General features: G+C 56.4%; 2 protein-coding genes and 1 long non-coding RNA gene across 8 annotated transcripts in view; 1 reads left to right on the top strand and 2 right to left on the bottom strand.

Annotated features, from left to right (window-relative positions):
• Positions 1–7,332, bottom strand: part of Cdhr5 (cadherin related family member 5) — an 11,326-nt gene extending 3,994 nt beyond the window's left edge. The window contains exons 1-15 of one of the 5 annotated variants that reach the window (XM_015503378.2): positions 7,165–7,332; positions 6,916–7,091; positions 6,557–6,607; positions 4,705–4,797; positions 4,457–4,558; positions 4,270–4,380; positions 4,015–4,185; positions 3,422–3,512; positions 3,199–3,296; positions 2,919–3,119; positions 2,669–2,782; positions 2,512–2,596; positions 1,929–2,417; positions 758–942; positions 18–159 (exon numbers count right to left, since the gene is read on the bottom strand). In XM_015503378.2, the coding sequence (XP_015358864.2) occupies positions 18–159; positions 758–942; positions 1,929–2,417; positions 2,512–2,596; positions 2,669–2,782; positions 2,919–3,119; positions 3,199–3,296; positions 3,422–3,512; positions 4,015–4,185; positions 4,270–4,380; positions 4,457–4,558; positions 4,705–4,797; positions 6,557–6,607; positions 6,916–7,091; positions 7,165–7,273 (2,218 nt within the window). In that variant the 5' untranslated portion in view covers positions 7,274–7,332. The remainder of the gene's footprint in view (positions 1–17; positions 160–757; positions 943–1,928; positions 2,418–2,511; positions 2,597–2,668; positions 2,783–2,918; positions 3,120–3,198; positions 3,297–3,421; positions 3,513–4,014; positions 4,186–4,269; positions 4,381–4,456; positions 4,559–4,704; positions 4,798–6,556; positions 6,608–6,915; positions 7,092–7,164) is intronic. The other 4 variants (XM_048807936.1, XM_048807937.1, XM_048807938.1 and 1 more) reach the window with 4 other exon arrangements.
• On the top strand, positions 6,533–11,061 carry LOC125618119. 2 transcript variants are annotated; one of them, XR_007349367.1, is made up of 3 exons: positions 6,533–6,721; positions 6,877–7,112; positions 10,083–11,061. It is a non-coding gene; the product is annotated as an uncharacterized LOC125618119 (long non-coding RNA). The 2 variants fall into 2 exon arrangements; XR_007349366.1 differs by having other exon boundaries at positions 6,544–6,721; positions 6,958–7,112.
• Positions 8,699–9,588, bottom strand: Sct (secretin). The gene is made up of 4 exons (XM_048807940.1): positions 9,380–9,588; positions 9,212–9,313; positions 9,014–9,106; positions 8,699–8,885 (listed from the first exon to the last, which is right to left on the bottom strand). Exons 1-4 carry the CDS (start codon positions 9,457–9,459, stop codon positions 8,798–8,800), a joined length of 363 nt encoding a protein of 120 aa, XP_048663897.1. The 5' UTR covers positions 9,460–9,588; the 3' UTR covers positions 8,699–8,797.
• Positions 11,062–16,437: the final 5,376 nt, after the last annotated feature.

Here is a 16,437-nt window from a genome sequence, read left to right as displayed (position 1 = left end):
CTCGGTGCTGGGAGGCTCAGGGGCAGGGGACCCGGGGCTGGGCGGCTCCGGTGGCACCTCCACAGACTTGGGCCCCGAACCGGGGCTAGGGGCAGGTGCCCAGTTGGCCTCCTGGTCCCCCAGAAAGGCCTGATTGTCAAAGCCGTGGGGCTGGGGCTCCTGTGGGCACAGCAAGGGTATCAGTGGGACTCTGGTCCCTCCACTCTGTAGGCTTCTGCCCTTGCCCTGTTTTGTGACCCTGGCATGTACGCTTGCTGCTCCTTCACAGAGTCACTGAACCCTGGTCCCCTGCTGGTCCCCTGACAATCCCATTCCAACTCTCCCACCCCCTTATCCCCTCCATCTCTCTTATCCCCACCTCCACCTCAATCTCTACACCTTTCCACTATCTCCCACTCCTTTCTTTCCCCCTTGAACCTTGGCTTGAACCCAAGGGTGCTTATCCGCTGAACCACACACCCAGCCCCCCTCCCTGCCCTTATTATTTTTTTTTTTTAACTGGATCCTGCTAAACTGTGGCTGAGGCTGGCTTTGAAGTTATGAGCCTCTTACCTAAGCTTCCCAAGTTGCTGCAATTACAGAAGAGCCAGAAGACCGCCGGCACTCTACGTCCTGCCTTCTCTCTGCCCCCTCTCTGCCCCATGTTTCATCCCTCTGCATGTCTCCCTCCCTCCCCACCTCTCTCCTCTGCCCCTCTGTCTGTCTCTGTCACTGTCATCTACCCTGCTAGGCCCTAGCTCCCCACAAGGGATCTCACCGCAGCTTTGCCAGAGCAGCAATTCAGTTGGTGACCATAGTGTTTGTGAATGAGGATGGCCAGGCCCAGGAGGGCCAGCAACAGCAGTGCACCCAGCACCCCTCCCAGCACTGCCATGTCCACTATGGAGAAGTGCTGGTCATCCTGTATGGGGACACTTCCTCCTGTGCTGCTTCCTGGCATCCCTGCAGAAGACATGGTCATCCACCGTGGCACACCTGGCCAGCCTGTGCCAGCCTGTGCCAGCCAGGAACCCTGAAAACAAGCCAGCCTTTGGCTGCCCCCTACCAGAGCTGTGGGTTCTGAGGGGCAGGTGCTCTTGGCCCCCCCCCCCAGGGAGATGTTGTGAGCACACCAAGGCCCAGGGTCCCCCTAGGACAGGGTGTTCCAGGGAGGAACCAACTTCGGAGACAACAGGATAAATGGCTACAGGGAATTCAGTCTCGGGTAGTCTCTGCATCCGTTTTGAATGTACGTTGGGCTTGGACCAGAAACAGTGTTCAGTTGCTCCCCACTCCGTTTCCAGTTCCGTAGCCCCCCGGGATTTGCCTTGTGCCACTGTCTCTGGGAATCTGGGAGGAGGCTGGCTCCCTGCTCACTGCACAGATATGTCCTGAGACCACTGGAGACCTCTGGAACTTGATTCTGCTTGCTCTAAACCCACCAAGACTCCTTAGTACAGGGCTAGCACACAGGTCCCCTGGGCCACAAACTCCTATGTGGCCTCAGGTGTACCAGTACCCCAAGCCGTGTGATAGTGTGATACAATCAGTGTTTTTTGTTGTTGTTGTTGTTTGTTTTGTTTTTAAGACAGGGCTCACTATGTTGCCCAGGTTGGCCTCAAAATCCTGGGCTCAAGAAATCCTGCCTCAGCTTCTAGCATAGCCACAAACCTGATGCAGCTGTCCAGTCTGAATTTCAGTTCCATATCTCTCCTGATCATTGAAGGGGTGCTCTCTGTCTTAAGATCCTAAATCACCAACGGCCTTGGCAACTCAGCTCGCTGGATCTCGAATCTGCCCCCTGCCCTGCACCCCACACCTTCCTAGTGCAGCTTTGGGGGCTCCTGGGCTGACTGTTGTCACCAGACAGACCCCTGGCTGGGACTCTGTCCTAGAGGCGACCCTGGACCACCCAGGTTCTGAGCTAGGACAAGTGGGGTGGGGACTACCTGAGGGTGGGGGGCTCCTGCTGGGCCCAGGGACCAGGGGCCGAGAGGTCCCAGGCTTCTGGGTCTGTGCTGAGCCCCCACCGGGCGTGGCGGGTCGTGACGGGCTTGCTCCCACATCGGGGGTGGTCGTTGGTTTTGAGGTCTGTGCTGAGCCCCCACCGGGCGTGGCTGGTTGAGGGGAGGTACCTGCTCCGGTACCGGGAGCCGTGGGCCCAGAGGTCCCAGGCTTCTGGGTCTGTGCTGAGCCCCCACCGGGCGTGGCTGGTCGGGTTGAGGTGCCCACTCCCAGGCTGGGGGGTCCCCCGGGTGTGGGTGAGGTAGGTGGCCTCAGAGTTGTGCCTAGGGGTGGATGAGGGCCACTGCCACCCTCAGAGCTGGTTGTTGAGGGTCCCTGAGAGGTCCCAGGGGGCCTGGGGGCTTCCGAAGTCGTGCTGCTCCAGGGCCCAGTTGTTCTTCCAGTCTCTGGGGATGTGGGGGGCTCTGGGGAGCCTAGGGAGCCAGGGACAGTGCCAGACTTGCCTCTGCACCCAGCCCACCTGCCCAGGGTAGGAGCCATCCTGGAGGGGGCCCCCCAGAGGCTTACCTGTGGAGGGGGGCTCTGGCTCTGAAACACGAATCTCCACCACAGTGGTGGCTACACCCGCAGTCACAGTGTTGTTGGCCTCCACCTGGGGTGGGAAGGGGGGCTTGTCCCTGCAGAGCCCCTCTGCAGTCCCCCACCCTCAGACACACTTCCCTACCTCTGCGTAGAAGACCCCTGCTTGCTCTATTGCCGTGGCAGTCAGCACCATCTCTCCAGCCATCCGGAACTCGGAGCAGTTGGTGATTTGATAGGTAATGGCCGAGTTCAAGTCCTGGGTGTGGCTGCAGTGAGGCCTGGGCCTGGGCTGCCCTCACTCTTCACCCCAAGCCCACCCACACGGGGGCGAGCAGACCCTGGGACCCGGCAGGGTTACGAGGCTCCTGGAGGGGCAGGAGGGGGCCGCCTACCGGGAACTCAGGGTCCTGAGCCCAGATCCTCAGAGGCTGAGAGGGGGAGGCGGCATCCTGGACAGCCACACCAGACCCAGAGCCAGGGGCCACGGTGCCTCGGTACAGGCTCTGGGAGAAGTGGGGCTGGCTCCCGTTGGCCTGGCGGGCCTCCACAGTGACCTGGGTCACCGAGTAGCGGGCTCCATCAGCCTGTTCACCCTGGGAAAGGAGAGGCAGTGGTGGCCAGCAGGCCCGTGAAAGTGCGGCTGACGTCCTGCTGCCCTGTGCCGGCACCCACCTTGACCAGCAGCAGGAATGTCGCGGGGCTGGGGACACTCTTGGTCATGGTGAGGTTGCCAGAGTCTGGGTCGATGGCAAATGTGTTGTCCTTGTTTCCTGAGAGGATGTGGGGCAGAACTTAGACCCTGGTCCCCTCCCTAAGGTCCAGGATCCTGGCGGGTTCAGCCTGAGTCCAAGGCAGGGGTCTGTGGTGCCGTGGGCGGGGGCAGGTCTTTTCTCACCCCCTATAATGCTGTAGATGACCCGCTCGTTGATGCCTCGATCTCCGTCCACAGCATAGATGGGCCCCGGACGCAGGATGAGGGGGGACAGCTGTGGGGGTGGGGGTCATCGTGGGGCTGGTGCAGATGGCCCCAGTCGGCCCTTCCCCTGCTCCTCAGGGTCTGAAACACAGGCTTGGAGCCCAGTGGGGAGAGGAGAAGGGCCGGGCAGGGCCTGTCTCGGTCAGGGCAGCTACAGGCAAATTCAGGCACCTCATGGGTCGGGATGCACAGTGTGATCAGGCCTGCCTGGGAGGCCAGCCCTGGGGAGGGGCTCTGCTCAGCTGTCCTTCAGGCGGTCCTCCTGGCCCCTCCGCCCCACCTCTGGCTGACCTCACCGGGCAGGGCTGCCCACGCTGCGGGGGTTGGTACACACTACCCAAGGCTGGGTGGGCGGTTTGGGAGAAGAGGCTCATTCACAGCTATTCCAAGATGGTGACTGAAGTCGGCCCACCGCCCCTTGAGAGCCCAGGCCCCAGCCTGCTCCCGCCCTGAGCCTCCCAGACCCCACTCTGCACTCAAGCCCGTCCCTGCCTGCGGGGGGCCCCCATTACCAGTGTGTGTCCTGTGGGGATGGCCCCCTGGTACTGAGCCTGGATGCACACGGAGCCATCTGAGTAGGAGCAGGGCAAGAACCAGGGTGGCCGCAGGTCAGCCGGCAGCACCTTCAGGACCAGGGTGGCCGTGGCTGTGTGGCTGGGCTCCCGGTGCTCCTCCCTTGTGTCCTGTAACAGCTCTGCTGTGTCAGGTAGGGGACCTCAAACAGGGCCGGCCTGAGCATCCAGTACTCAGCTGGGGGAACCACTCACCCGCACCAGCAGCCGGAAGGTCATGTTCTGCCACTTGTAGAAGTCCAGGGCCCGGTCCAGCCTCAGGGCAGGGCGGTTCACCCCCAAAAGGGAGAAGAAGCTGCCAGCGCCCTGGGGAGAGGGAGCCACAGCTGAGCCCCCTGGGGGATCAAGGGCCAGTGTTGGGCAGGGCTGGGGTACCACTGACCGGGGTCACTTCCTGTAGCGTGTAGAATAAGGTGCTGTCCTTGTCACGGTCCGTGGCCTGTAGTTCTGCCTCAGGGATGACCGTAGAGTTCACTTTGGTGTCCTGGGGGCAGAGAGCAGTCGACCCAGACACAGGCGTGGCCTCTGTGGACCAGTCCCACGGAGGAGCCCCTAGCCACTAGCCCTCTGGGCCCACATCCGCCCAGTGCCCAGCCCAGGCAGTGCCAGCTCTGGCTCTGCCCGACTCACCTCCTGCACGTCCTGCTCCTTGGTGCTGAAGGGGAACTCTGGGGCGTTGTCGTTGATATCCAGCACCACCACAAACACCTTCAGCTGCGTCACCTAGGGGTCGACAGCCTTGGCCACAGCCCTCCCGGCTGCCTGCCTTCCCTCCTGCCTCATTCCTGTCCATCCACCCGGGTGGTCGTCCATTCGCCCACTTGCCCTTCTGCTGGTCTGTTTGAAGGTGACGGTGACCCAGCACGGCAGGGCCCATCACAAGGGACAAGACTCAGCCCCGGGGCTCCCATCCTGGCTGGACTTACAGACCACAGAGGTAGGTTACCAAGGTGGCCAGAGGTGGCCAGCACTCCGAGGACAGATAAGTGGCCCGAGGAGGCTACCAGCAGAACCTCCAAAGAGGACACTGGGGGCTGGGGCTGGGGCTGGGAGGTGGAGCCCTCGCCTCGCCCGCGTGAGGCACTGGGTTCCGTCCTCAGCACCACATGAATATAAGATAAAGACATTGTGTCCACCTTTAACTAAAAAATAAACATAGATAGATAGAAAGAGGACATATGTTAGATGTCATGTTTCCTCAAGAAGAACAGAGCAGGGAGACGGACCTTCAGAGTGGAAGGCACCTGCAGGGAGCTCCGCCAGCCCCTGGGTTGGACTTTGCTCCAATTCAAACAAGCCGAGGCAGACTCTCAGAGGCCCAGCACAGGTGGACACACCAGGGCTTAGATGGTGAGAGGAACCGCCCTTCTCAGGTGGGCAGGGCAGGAGGATGTGTCTTGTTTTCTTTGTGGTGCTGGAGATGGAACCCGGGTCCCCTCACACAGGAGGCAAAGGCAAGCTCTCTGCCACTGAGCTGTGATTAAAATGAAGGGTCCCGACCTATTTTTTAAAAGTTTTTTTTAAATATATATTTTTTCGTTGTAGATGGACACCAGACCTTATTTTATCTGTTGATTTTTATGTGGTGCTGAGGATGGAGCCCAGTGCCTCACCCCTGCTAGGCCAGTGCTCTGCCACTGAGCCAGCCGCAGCCCCAGGTGCCCACCTATTAGAGACGCCCGCTGAGATACTGTGGGGGACTGCGGTGGTGTGGCCTGGCGCAGGGCAGGGGCTGCTCACAGTGGAGCTGGGGTGGGGCGGCGCCCGTGGTTTTCCAGCTTGTGTTTCCTAATAAAAGGGCGTCTGGGGCGTGGGATGTAGGAGGAGGGCTGCCGCTACAGCACAGCAGGGTGCACGGAGTCCACCAAAGAGGAAAGGTTTCCCTGCACACCTGAGCAGGTGAGGGGACGGGCACCCCAGGCCAGGGCCACACCCCCAACCTTGCCCACCACAGCAGCTCGTGGGGCTTGGACTCCAAGTGCGCAGGCAGATGTGGAAGTGCTGGGCTGTGCTGGGCGGGGCTGGGTCTGCTAGGCTCTCCTGAGACCTCCCACCCCGAGAGGGGATGGATGGACCAGGGGCAAGAGAGGACAGGGATCAGTAGGAAGGTTCCAGAAAGGGGAAGCTGGTGGCCGAGGCCCTGGTGGGATGTGGAGGTAGGAAGGGGGGGTTCTGGGGCTGCCTGAGGCGGAGCCCACATTTGCTCTTGAGGGCGGGCTAGCGAGAAGGAAGCCTGGTGGAGCAATCAGCAGGCCAGGGTGCCTCCAGGTGCTGGGGCGAGGGGGTCAGGGGAGTCTCAGGAGTTTGTTGGGCCAATGTCCGTGACAGTGGGTCCACAGCTGGGTTTGTGAGTCTGAAACTCAGGGCAGAGTCTGGGCTGGAGGAAGTGAGGGCGTAGCCGGGGAGGGCTGGTGTTTGAAAACACTCCCTGGGTGAGGTCACAGAGGAGGGACCAAGAGCCAGGGGGACAGGGTGCACTCACCACGGTGTCCCCCCTCTTGCACTCCAGGTGTGCTTCTAGCATCCTATTCTCCTGTGGAGGCAAGTCGGTCTTGCAAATCACCTGCATGGTGGTGGCACACGTCCCCACTCCACAGGCTGGGAGCCCGAGGCTGAGGGCAGACGCTGGCCCAGGTCGTCATTGGTGGTAAGTCAGGGGAGGAGGAGGAGGCACTAGGCAGCTTTGCTCCCTAATGGACGAGGCCCAGCCAAGGATGGGGCCTGAAGGGTCAGTCAATGCCTGGGGGAGGCAGAGCCCTTGCCACCCCCAGGTCTTCTCCAGGGAGGCTGTGTGTACCCCAGGGGACCCTGGAAACACCCCACCCAGGCTACTGCCTGCACCTCATAATCAGGAATCACGCTGAGAAAGAGCTGGTTTCCTAGGATCCGAAATGCGGACGGGGTGGACGAGGATCCGAGGGTCACCTGCTGGCCTTCTGGGACGGAGATGTTCACCAGGGCTTCCGTGATATTTGCGTTCTCCTGCACTTGGAGGGAGGTCTTGTCCACAGAGCAGACTGGGAAGTTGGAGAGGACAGGTCAGTGCCTCCCAGCCCCCACCCCACCGCCCCCCGCACCTCCAGCATGTACCCTGAGTCTGGGCTGTGGCTCCGGGGGAATGGCCAAGCAGCACTGTGAGCAGCACCAGCAGCAGAGGAGGCCATCGCAGGGCCTGAGCCCCCATCTTGGCGGCTGTCATCTGACGGGAGGGTCCAGCTCTCTGGAGTCCGGGCTGGTACAGTTCCTGCCTCAGCGACCTTCGCCCCTGCCAAGCGCCGCCCCACTTTATGACCCTTTACCACAGGCTTCCACCAAGGGGACTCCCGCTGGCCGGCCAGACCCAGGGCACCAGCAGGAGGAGGATGTGGAGTGGTCATTCAGCCTGATCTGGGCCACATTCAGGCATCCACTGGGAATGAGAACCACTGATTCCAAACACAGGGCATAGAGGAGCTTGCAAGCTGGTGGGCAGGGCTGGAGCAGGGCCATGGGGACAGAGCTGGGGGGCATGGACCTGGGGCTGTGGGGACAGAGCTGGGGGGCATGGACCTGGGGCTGCGGGTGCAGATCTGGGGGGCAGGGCTGGAGCACAGCTGAGGCAGCTGCTGAAGCTAGGGGTGGGCACAGGTGGGGAATGGACTCGCCAGGCTTGGGTTGCTCTACCCAACCCCTGATCAAGGCTGTCCCGCTAGGCTCCGCCACTGGAATTTTATTAAGGCCAAATTCTGGCGGCCACTCCTTGGGGCTCAGACCCAGTGTCCCTTCCAGGTCCTTGGCCATCCCTGCACCAGTCCTGCAGGAAAAGCCCCTTGTCCCGCAGCACCCCTGCCTGCCTCAGGGACTAGTTAGTTCCCAGGGGACTGGCAGGGCCCAGTGAAGGGTTTCAGGGACCACTGTGCCCTCCGGGGGGCCCTGGTAACCGACAGAGCAGAGTCCTGGTGAGGCTCCTCAGCCCAGACCTCCACCTACCCTGCCCCTTCCTTTCTTTGGCCCCCAAATCCCTCAGAGCTGGGAGAGGCACTGGGTCTGAGGAAGAGGAGGCTGTGGGGCACCGCACGCATGAGTGGCCTTCCTGAGACTCCTGATCTCTCTTCACTGGGCAGTCCCACCTCAGGCCTCACCCCCCCTCTGGTGCACCCACATGCTGCTGCAGCCCACCCCTTGGGGGTGACACCACTGTCCCTTGCTGCACAGGCCCTGCTGAGGTCACACCACCACTTGGCCTGGACATGTGTCACCAGGATATCCTCTCCAGTCCTGCTGCTCCAGGGGACTCCAGGCATCCTGGGTGGCCCCCTTCCTTCCTGCCCCACCTGAGCGTCTGTGCCCCTCCCTTCACACTGACCCACATGGCCCCTGAGACAGCAGCACCCTGAACACTGCACGTTCACTAAGTGGATTACAAAGTGGGGGGAGCGGAGCTGGAAGTTCAGCCAGTGGACAGGAGGTGGCCCTGAGGACAGCGATAAGGGCGAGTGCCTGATGGTCACCCAGGTTTAAAGGGCAGCTGGGTGTGGTCACCTGTAGCCCTGGAGCAGGAGGATAGGGCCCTCCTTCCTCCTGGCAGCCTGATGTGCAGGGGCTGCCCTGGTGTAAGGAGATATGCACAGTGGGCTCCTGAGGTGGGTGTGAGTTCTTCCTTTATTAGTGCCAAGTACAGCCCCTCCCCGCCCCAGGGTCCTCTCTGGTCCTCCTCTGTCCTCATCTGGCCCACTGGGTGGTTTCAGCCGCCTCTGGAACTGTGACCAGGCCTAGCCACACTAGGCAGCCAGGGAGACCAGACCTGATGCAGAGGGGCTCTCGGCGGCATCCTGCAGAGACATGAAGCCGAGGGCTGGGATGGCAGCTAGAGACCACTGCCTGGCCAGCAGCAGCCCTGAGGTTGCAGGGGACGGGAGAAAGGGCTGGCAGGATGTGGGTGAAGGCCGCGGGTGCTCACCAGGCCTGCAGGGCTGGCTCGTCTGACCACAGCAGGCACAGCTGGCCCTCAGTGGGTTTAAACCAGGAGGTGCGGTTCTCGGTGTCCGGCTCGCTGTTCCACCCCAAATCAAAATTAGTCCTGGAGCCGGGGCACCGGGCCTGTCCCGCCGCAGGGCCCCTGCCCAGACTGCTCTCCCGCCCTCACCTGCCGGCTCACCTGCGCTTCCCCACCAGGCCCTGCAGCAGCCGCTGCAACCGCGCGCTGTCCCGCAGGCGGCTGAGCTCACTGGTGAACGTCCCGTCCGAGTGTCGCGGAGCCCTGGGGAGAGGCGGGGTCAGACGGCGTGGGCAGGGCCGGGCGGCAGGGGCGCGGACGCGGGCTCACCTGGGGGCCGCGGGGCGCGCGGTGGAGCCCACCAGCAGCAGCAGCAGCAGCAGCGACGGCGGCAGTGGCCAGGGAGCCATGGCGCAGCGGGCGGTGCTGGGCGCTCTTGCAGCCCCGGCCCCAGTCCGCGCGGCCCTTTATAGCGGTCCCGGAGCGGGAGGGTGGGCCGGTTGGGGGCGCCCAGCACCGCCCCGGCTCCGAGCCATCGATCGCCAGAAGGTCAAGGCCGCCCCCCAGCTGTCGCCCGGGACTCCTCCCGCCCCCAGCGCCAAGTCGGCGCCCCTCGGCCGGGCAGCAGGGAGTAGACCAACTGGATGGCGGGTGCCACGGGCGGGCACTGCCATCCCCTGGGGCTCCCGAGCGAGGAGGGACATCCCGGCCGCGGGCGCATTCGGGACCGGCGTAGGTCACAGCACGTGTGAAGCCCTGGGGCCTCGGGACCGACCGTGGAGCAGAACCCAAGTGAGCCTCTCCCTAAGGCCCTGGACTGCTCTGCGGTGGCTGGCGGCTGGAAGTGGGCGCAGGTGCCTCGGAGGTGGGCGGGGTAGGAGAGAGGTGGACAGCTGGAGGGGCCTCCCGCAGCTGCCTGCAGAGACAGGGCAGCAGGACCGCGCAGAGAACAGGCCCACCGACCTTCTCTGGACCCCGGGGAGCGCCGTGGGCAGATCAGAGCTTTGTGGTCACCCTGGTTTTCTTTTTCCAGGAAGGAAAGAGCAGCTTCCCCCTCCACGCTGGCGGCAGGAAGCAGAGACCAGCGGCCGGAGGAGAAGGTGCTCCCATGGATGCCTTACAAACCTGCTCTTGGCCCGGCAGGGTCACCACAGTTGTCATCCCAGGCACTCGGGAGCCCAGGCTGGAGGATCACAAGCTTAAGGCCAGTCTTGGCCCCTTAGTGAGATCCCCATCCCAAAATGATACTGTTTGTAAGGGGCTGGGGTGTGGCTCAGTGGTAGAGTGCCTGCCTCCCACGTGAGGCAATGGGTTCCATCCTCAGCACCACATAAAAATAAATAAAGATATGGTGTCCATCTACAACTAAAAAAAAAAAAAAATTAAAGTACATTCATGAGAACATTGCAAATCCCAAATATCAACTTGATCTGTGAGATTTCTCAGCATCTGCAGTCACTTAAGTAACCAGGCAGATCTTCACTAGGAAAAACTATTTTTAAAAATTTAACATGAAGTGGGGCTGGGTTGTAGCTCAGTGGTAGAGTGCTTGCCTCGCAGCCCCCCAGCCCCTGGTTAGCACCTCTGCCTCTGTCTCTGTGAATGGTGACTGTGGAGACCCATGGGAGTGGGATCACTCAAATCTGCATAACATTCCATTGCATGGGTATTGGTGTTTGTCCATCCCCCATCTGTTGATGGACATCAGGCTGCTTCCACCTTTGACATTGTGAATGTGGGGGTGCAGACAGCTCTTTAAAGCTTGGTTTTTTTTCGGGGGAAGGGTGCTGGGGATTGAACCAGGGCCTTGTACATACTAGGCAAGTACTCTACTGACTGAGCTATATCCCCAGCCCTAGAGCCTGTTTTTAATTCTTTGGGGAATATGGTTAGGAGTGGGTTGCTGGGTCATATTTGATTTTTCTTTCCTTCCTTCCTTCCTTCCTTCCTTCCTTCCTTCCTTCCTTCCTTCCTTCCTTTCTTTACCAGGGATTGAACCCAGGGACACTTAACCACTGAGCCACAACCCTAGTTCTACTTTTTATTTTGAAACGGGTTCTCATTAAGTTGTTTAGTGCTAAATTGCTGAGACTGGCTTTTTCTTCTTCTTTTTTTTTTATTAGTTGTAGATGGACAGCATGCCTTTATTTTATTTGTTTGTTTATTTATTTTTTAGTTTTAGGTGGACACACTATCTTTATTTTATTTTTATTTTTAAGTGGTTATTGAGGATCGAACCCAGCGCCCCGAGCATGCCAGGTGAGCGCGCTGAGGCACATCCCCAGCCCTGTTTATTTCTATGTGGTGCTGAGGATGGAACCCAGTGCCTCACACGTGGGAGGCGAGCGCTCTGCCACTCAGCCACACCCCAGACCCCCCACCCCCCACAAGCATTTTTGTTTGTTTTTTTGAGATGGGGTCCTACTAAGTTGCCTGGCTGGCCTGGAACTTGGGACCCTCTTGTCTTGGTCTCCAGAGTTGCTAGAACCCCAGGTGTCCTAGGTGTGGCCCCCACACCTGGCTGAGGTCGGGCATGTTCTCAGGTGCTTCCTTTTTTTTTTTTTTTTTTTTTTTAGTTGTTGATAGACCTTTATTTTATTTATTGATATGTGGTACTGAGAATCGAACCCAGTGCCTCACACACGCCAGGCAAGTGCGCTACCACTGAGCCCCAGCCGCAGTGCCTCGGGTGCTTCTTGCTATTTCATTTCATTCTTTATCTGTCCAGACCGTTGTTGTTGTTGTTGTTGTTGTTGTTGTTTTGTGGAGCTGGGAATGGAAGCTAGGGCTCCATGCCTGCTGGGCCAGCGTCTGCTCTGAGCTACGTCTTCACTTTGAAGCCGAATTGCCTTTCTGTGGTTGAGTTGTACGAGCTGTTCATACGTGCTGGGTACCGTACTCTCTGAGCTATGCGATTAAAAAGTATTTCCTCCCATTCTCTGGGTCCTGTTTTCAATCTCTTCGGAATATCTTATTCTTTAGGGTAGAGATGAGGGGCACTGCATTGTCCAGGCAGACTCGGAACGCCTGGGCTGAAGCACCCTCCTGCCTGGCCTCCCTAGTAGCTGAGGCTGAGGGGTGCGCCCCCACCTGGCTGGCTCTGGCTGACAGCATCTCTGAGGTACCACAGATTGTCACGTCCTGTGACACCCTGTGGCCTGGCTGCCGCTGCTGTTCCTGCACTGTGCTTCCGGTTGTTCCAGGACCGTGAAACCTGCCTCATGTTTCAGATCTCATCTTTGCATCCATGACCCTTTTGAGTGTACGGTGTGACTCAGGGTCCAGCTGCACTTTTCTACCGGTGGACGGACGTCTAGCTGTTCCACTCCACTAGTGGAGGAGAGTCTTCCCTGAGCATGGTCTTAGCAGCCTTGTTGAAAATCAGTTAACTGTGGTGTCTGAGTTTATATCTGGACTCTCAATGCTCTTTTACTGAGCTATAAATTATCCTTAAGCCAGATTCAGTCTCTTAATTCCTGATGTTTTGTTCTAAGTTTTATTTATTTATTTATTTATTTAGGTGCTGGGGATTGATTGAACTCAGGGGCACTCGGCCACTGAGCCACACCCCCAGCCCTATTTTGTATTTTATTTAGAGACAGGGTCTCACTGAGTTGCTTAGTGCCTCGCAGTTGCTGAGGCTGGCTTTGAACTTGAGATCCTCCTGTCTCAGCCTCTCAAGCTGCTGGGATTATAGGCGTGCACCACTGAGCCCGGTGCTTAAAATTTTGAAACTGAAAATTTGAAAAAGATTTTGGTTTTCTTTTCCAAGATTGCTTTGGTTTCTGAGGCAGGAGGATCTCAAGGCCAACCTCAGCAACTTACTGAGACACTGTTTCAAAATAAAGGGGGACACTAGGGGTATGTCTCAGTAGTTAAACACCCCTGTGTTCCATCCAGGCACGGTGGGGCATGCCTGTAATCTCAGCAGTTCCAGAGGCTGAGGCAGGAAGATCATGAGTTCAAAGCCATCCTCAGCAACTGCGAGGCACTAAGCAACTCAGTGAGACCCTACCTCTAAATGCAAAATAGGGATGGGGATGTGGCTCAGTGGTAAAGTGCCCCTGAGTTCAATCCCTACTCCACCCCGCTAAAAAAGATTACTTTGGTTATTTGGAGTTCCTTACATTTCTACATGAATTTTAGAATTGGCCTTTCCATTTTCATAAAAATAAAGCTTGTTGAGATTTAAAAAAAATTTTTTAGTTGTAGATGGACACAGTACCTTTATTTATTTATTTAGTTAGTTATTTAATGTGGTGCGAAGATTTAACCCAGTGCCTCACCTGTGCTAGATGAGTGCTCTACCACTGAGCCCCAGCCCAGCCCTGTTGAGATGTTATTAGTAAATCAGTTCTGTAGATCCACTTGGCATGGCAATAAGCCACACATACACCATCTGCTTTTATTACCACTGAGCTACTCCCCCAGCCTTTTTATTTTGGGACAGGGCCTCATTAATATGCTTAGTCTGACCTTGAACCTGTGACCCTCCTGCCTCAGCCTCTGAGTCCCTGGGATTATAGGCATGGGCCACAGTGCCCTGCTAGCAACAAGTCGTTCTGACAACCTGTCCCCATCTATGAACACTGGATCCACTTGTGCAGGTCCTCAACTCCTCTCACCAACAGTTTTCAGTGTATAGGTATTTCACTCTCTTGGTTAAATTGATTCCTAGATATTTTATCTTTTTTTTTTTTTCCCCAGTACTGGGAATGGAAACCAGGAGCGCTTTACCACTAAACCACATCTCCAGTCCTTTTTGAAACTTTGAGACAGAGTCTTCTGCCTCAGCCTTCTGAGTCACTGGGAGTCACAATTGCCAGTCATCCTTCCTGGAAATTTTATTTTATTTTTTTATGCTATTACAAATGGGATAATTTCCTCATTTAATTCTCAGACTATTTGCTATCATATAGAAATAGAACTGATTTTGGCCTGGGGGTGTAGCTCAGTGGTACAGTGCTTGCCTAAGCATGTGTAAGACCCTGTGTTTCCCTAGCACTGCAAAAAAAGAAAAAAAAAAGAAATACAACTAATTTTATGTTCACTTTATTTTTTATTTTTATTTATTAAAAAATTTTTAGTTGTAGTCGGACACAATACCTTCATTTTATTTATTTTTATGTGGTACTGAGGATCGAACCCAGGGTCTCACACATGCTAGGCAAGTGCTCCACCACTGAGCCACAACCCGAGCTCCATACTTTATTTATTTATTTTTTATTTAATTGTTGATAGATCTTTCTTTCTTTCTTTCTTTCTTTGTGGTGCTGAAGATTGAACCCAGTGCTTCACACATGTCAAGCAAGTGCGGTACTGCTGAGCCACAGCCCTAGCCCCCATACTTTATTTTTTTTTAAATATTTATTTTTTATTTGCAGTTGGACACAATACCTTTATTTTACTTATTTATTTTTATGTGGTGCTGAGGATCGAACCCAGGACCTTGCATGTACTAGGCAGGCACCCTACCGCTGAGCCACAACCCCAGCCCTTATGTTTACTATGTATCCTTCAACTTTACTGAATTTTTAAAAAATATTCTTTTCAGTTGTAGATGGACACAATACCTTTTATATCATTTTTTTTGTGTGTGGTGTTAAGGATCAAACCCAGTGCCTCACACACACTAGGCAAACCCTCCACCACCCCAATTTTGCTGAATTATCAACTCTAACTTTCATAAGATTTCCTATGCATGAGATCAGTCTGCACATTGAAATAGGCTTGGTCCTTCCTCTTCATTGTTGGGCGTCTATCACTTGTTCTTCCTGTCTACCAGACAGTGTTCTAGCAGAAGCTACAAGCTGCAAGTCCCCGTACCTGGGGAGCCACACTCACTGCTGCAGGGAGCATGCCCCAGTTGGGCTGTTGCAGGTCTCCTGTTGGGTACACATCTTTCTACCCCTGGTTCACTGAATCATTTTTGTCTCCAGGTTGTTCTGTAACAAACCAAGGCCTCATGCATGCGAGGTGAGCACTCTACTGATGAGCCAGACCCCAGCTCCTAATGAAATCATGAAAGGGCACTGAATTATGTCAAATGCTTTTTCTGCACCAAGTGAGACAATCACCTGGTTTTCTTCCTTCTCTTATTGTGATATATTGCATTGATTTTCTTTTTAAAAAATGTTGATTTTTAGTTGTAGTTGACACAATACCTTTATTTTATTCATATATTTTTATGTGGTGCTGAGGATCAAACCCAGGGTCTCGCATGTGCAAGGCGAATGCCCTACCGCTGAGCCCAGCCCCAGTCCCCACTGATTGAGTTTCATCTCCTGAGTCACACTTGCCTTCCTGAGTGAGCTCCCCTGCATCGGGACATGTGATCCTTTAAAACATGCTGCTGGGTTCTGGTCAGCTTCCGTTTCACGGGGATTTCTGCATCTAGATTCCAAGGGGAGAGTATTCCGAAATTTTCCTTCTCCCAACATCATTGAATTTTGAGACTTCTTTATATGTTTTATAAAGACCTCGTATTATTCTTACTCTACTTGCATATGTGTATTCACACCCTGAAATCTTTGAAGTCAGGACCCGCCCCTCCTGATGGGCTGCTGCTGCACTTCTCCGCGGTCCCAGGGAGCCAGTGCTGGAGAAGGTGATGGAGTGATGCAGTTGGAGACCCACCCAGAGTTCAGCCTTTTAGCAAAGGGGCCCCAGAAAACATCACTCAGGTCTGGCATCACCCCAACCTTAAGTCCACAGAGAAGATTAATTAATTAAGATTATCTCCCTAAGATGTTTTCATGTACTTTCTTCCTATGCTCTTTTATAATCTGCCAGGGTCGGTTCTGGTCCTCCATGCTCACAGCCTCCTCTGGCCACCTCTTTTTAAAAAAAAAAAAAAAAAAAACATTGGACACAATGTCTTTATTTACTTTTATGTGGTGCTGAGGATTGAACCCAGTACCTCACACTTGCGAGGCGGGCGCTCTACAACTGAGCTGCAGCCCCAGCCCTGGCCACCTCTTAATGTGTCTTTCAGGTGCCTCTAGTGTAGTTTCTCCTGTTGGAGATGCCCCCACCCCCCACCGGAACCGGCTCCTGCAGTCGAGCGTTGTCCGTGTCGTCAGCCTGTTCTAGGAGGGTGGCCCCGGAGGGGAAGGAGGAAGAGGCCCAACAAAAGCGCTCACGTGATTTCTTGAGTTCGTTCTTGGTAGCCCCTGAGGTCTGCGCGGTAGTCACTGGTCGCGGGGACTAAGGGCTAAGGGTTGCTAAGTGGGCAGGGTACGCGGGGCCGGGTCTGCAGCGCTGCTGAGGATCTGCGAGAGTGTTGGAGGAGATGAGCACGCGACTCGCGCGCCAGGCGCGGTTAGGGGCAGGGAGAGCGCAGCCCTGGAGCCTCGGGGATTGGGAAGAAGGAGACGCCCAAAGCGGCT

Source organism: Marmota marmota, unplaced genomic scaffold, assembly GCF_001458135.2.
Source record: "Marmota marmota marmota unplaced genomic scaffold, marMar, whole genome shotgun sequence".
Classification (NCBI taxonomy): Eukaryota; Metazoa; Chordata; class Mammalia; order Rodentia; family Sciuridae; genus Marmota; species Marmota marmota.
This window is presented reverse-complemented; position numbering and strand designations above follow the sequence as displayed.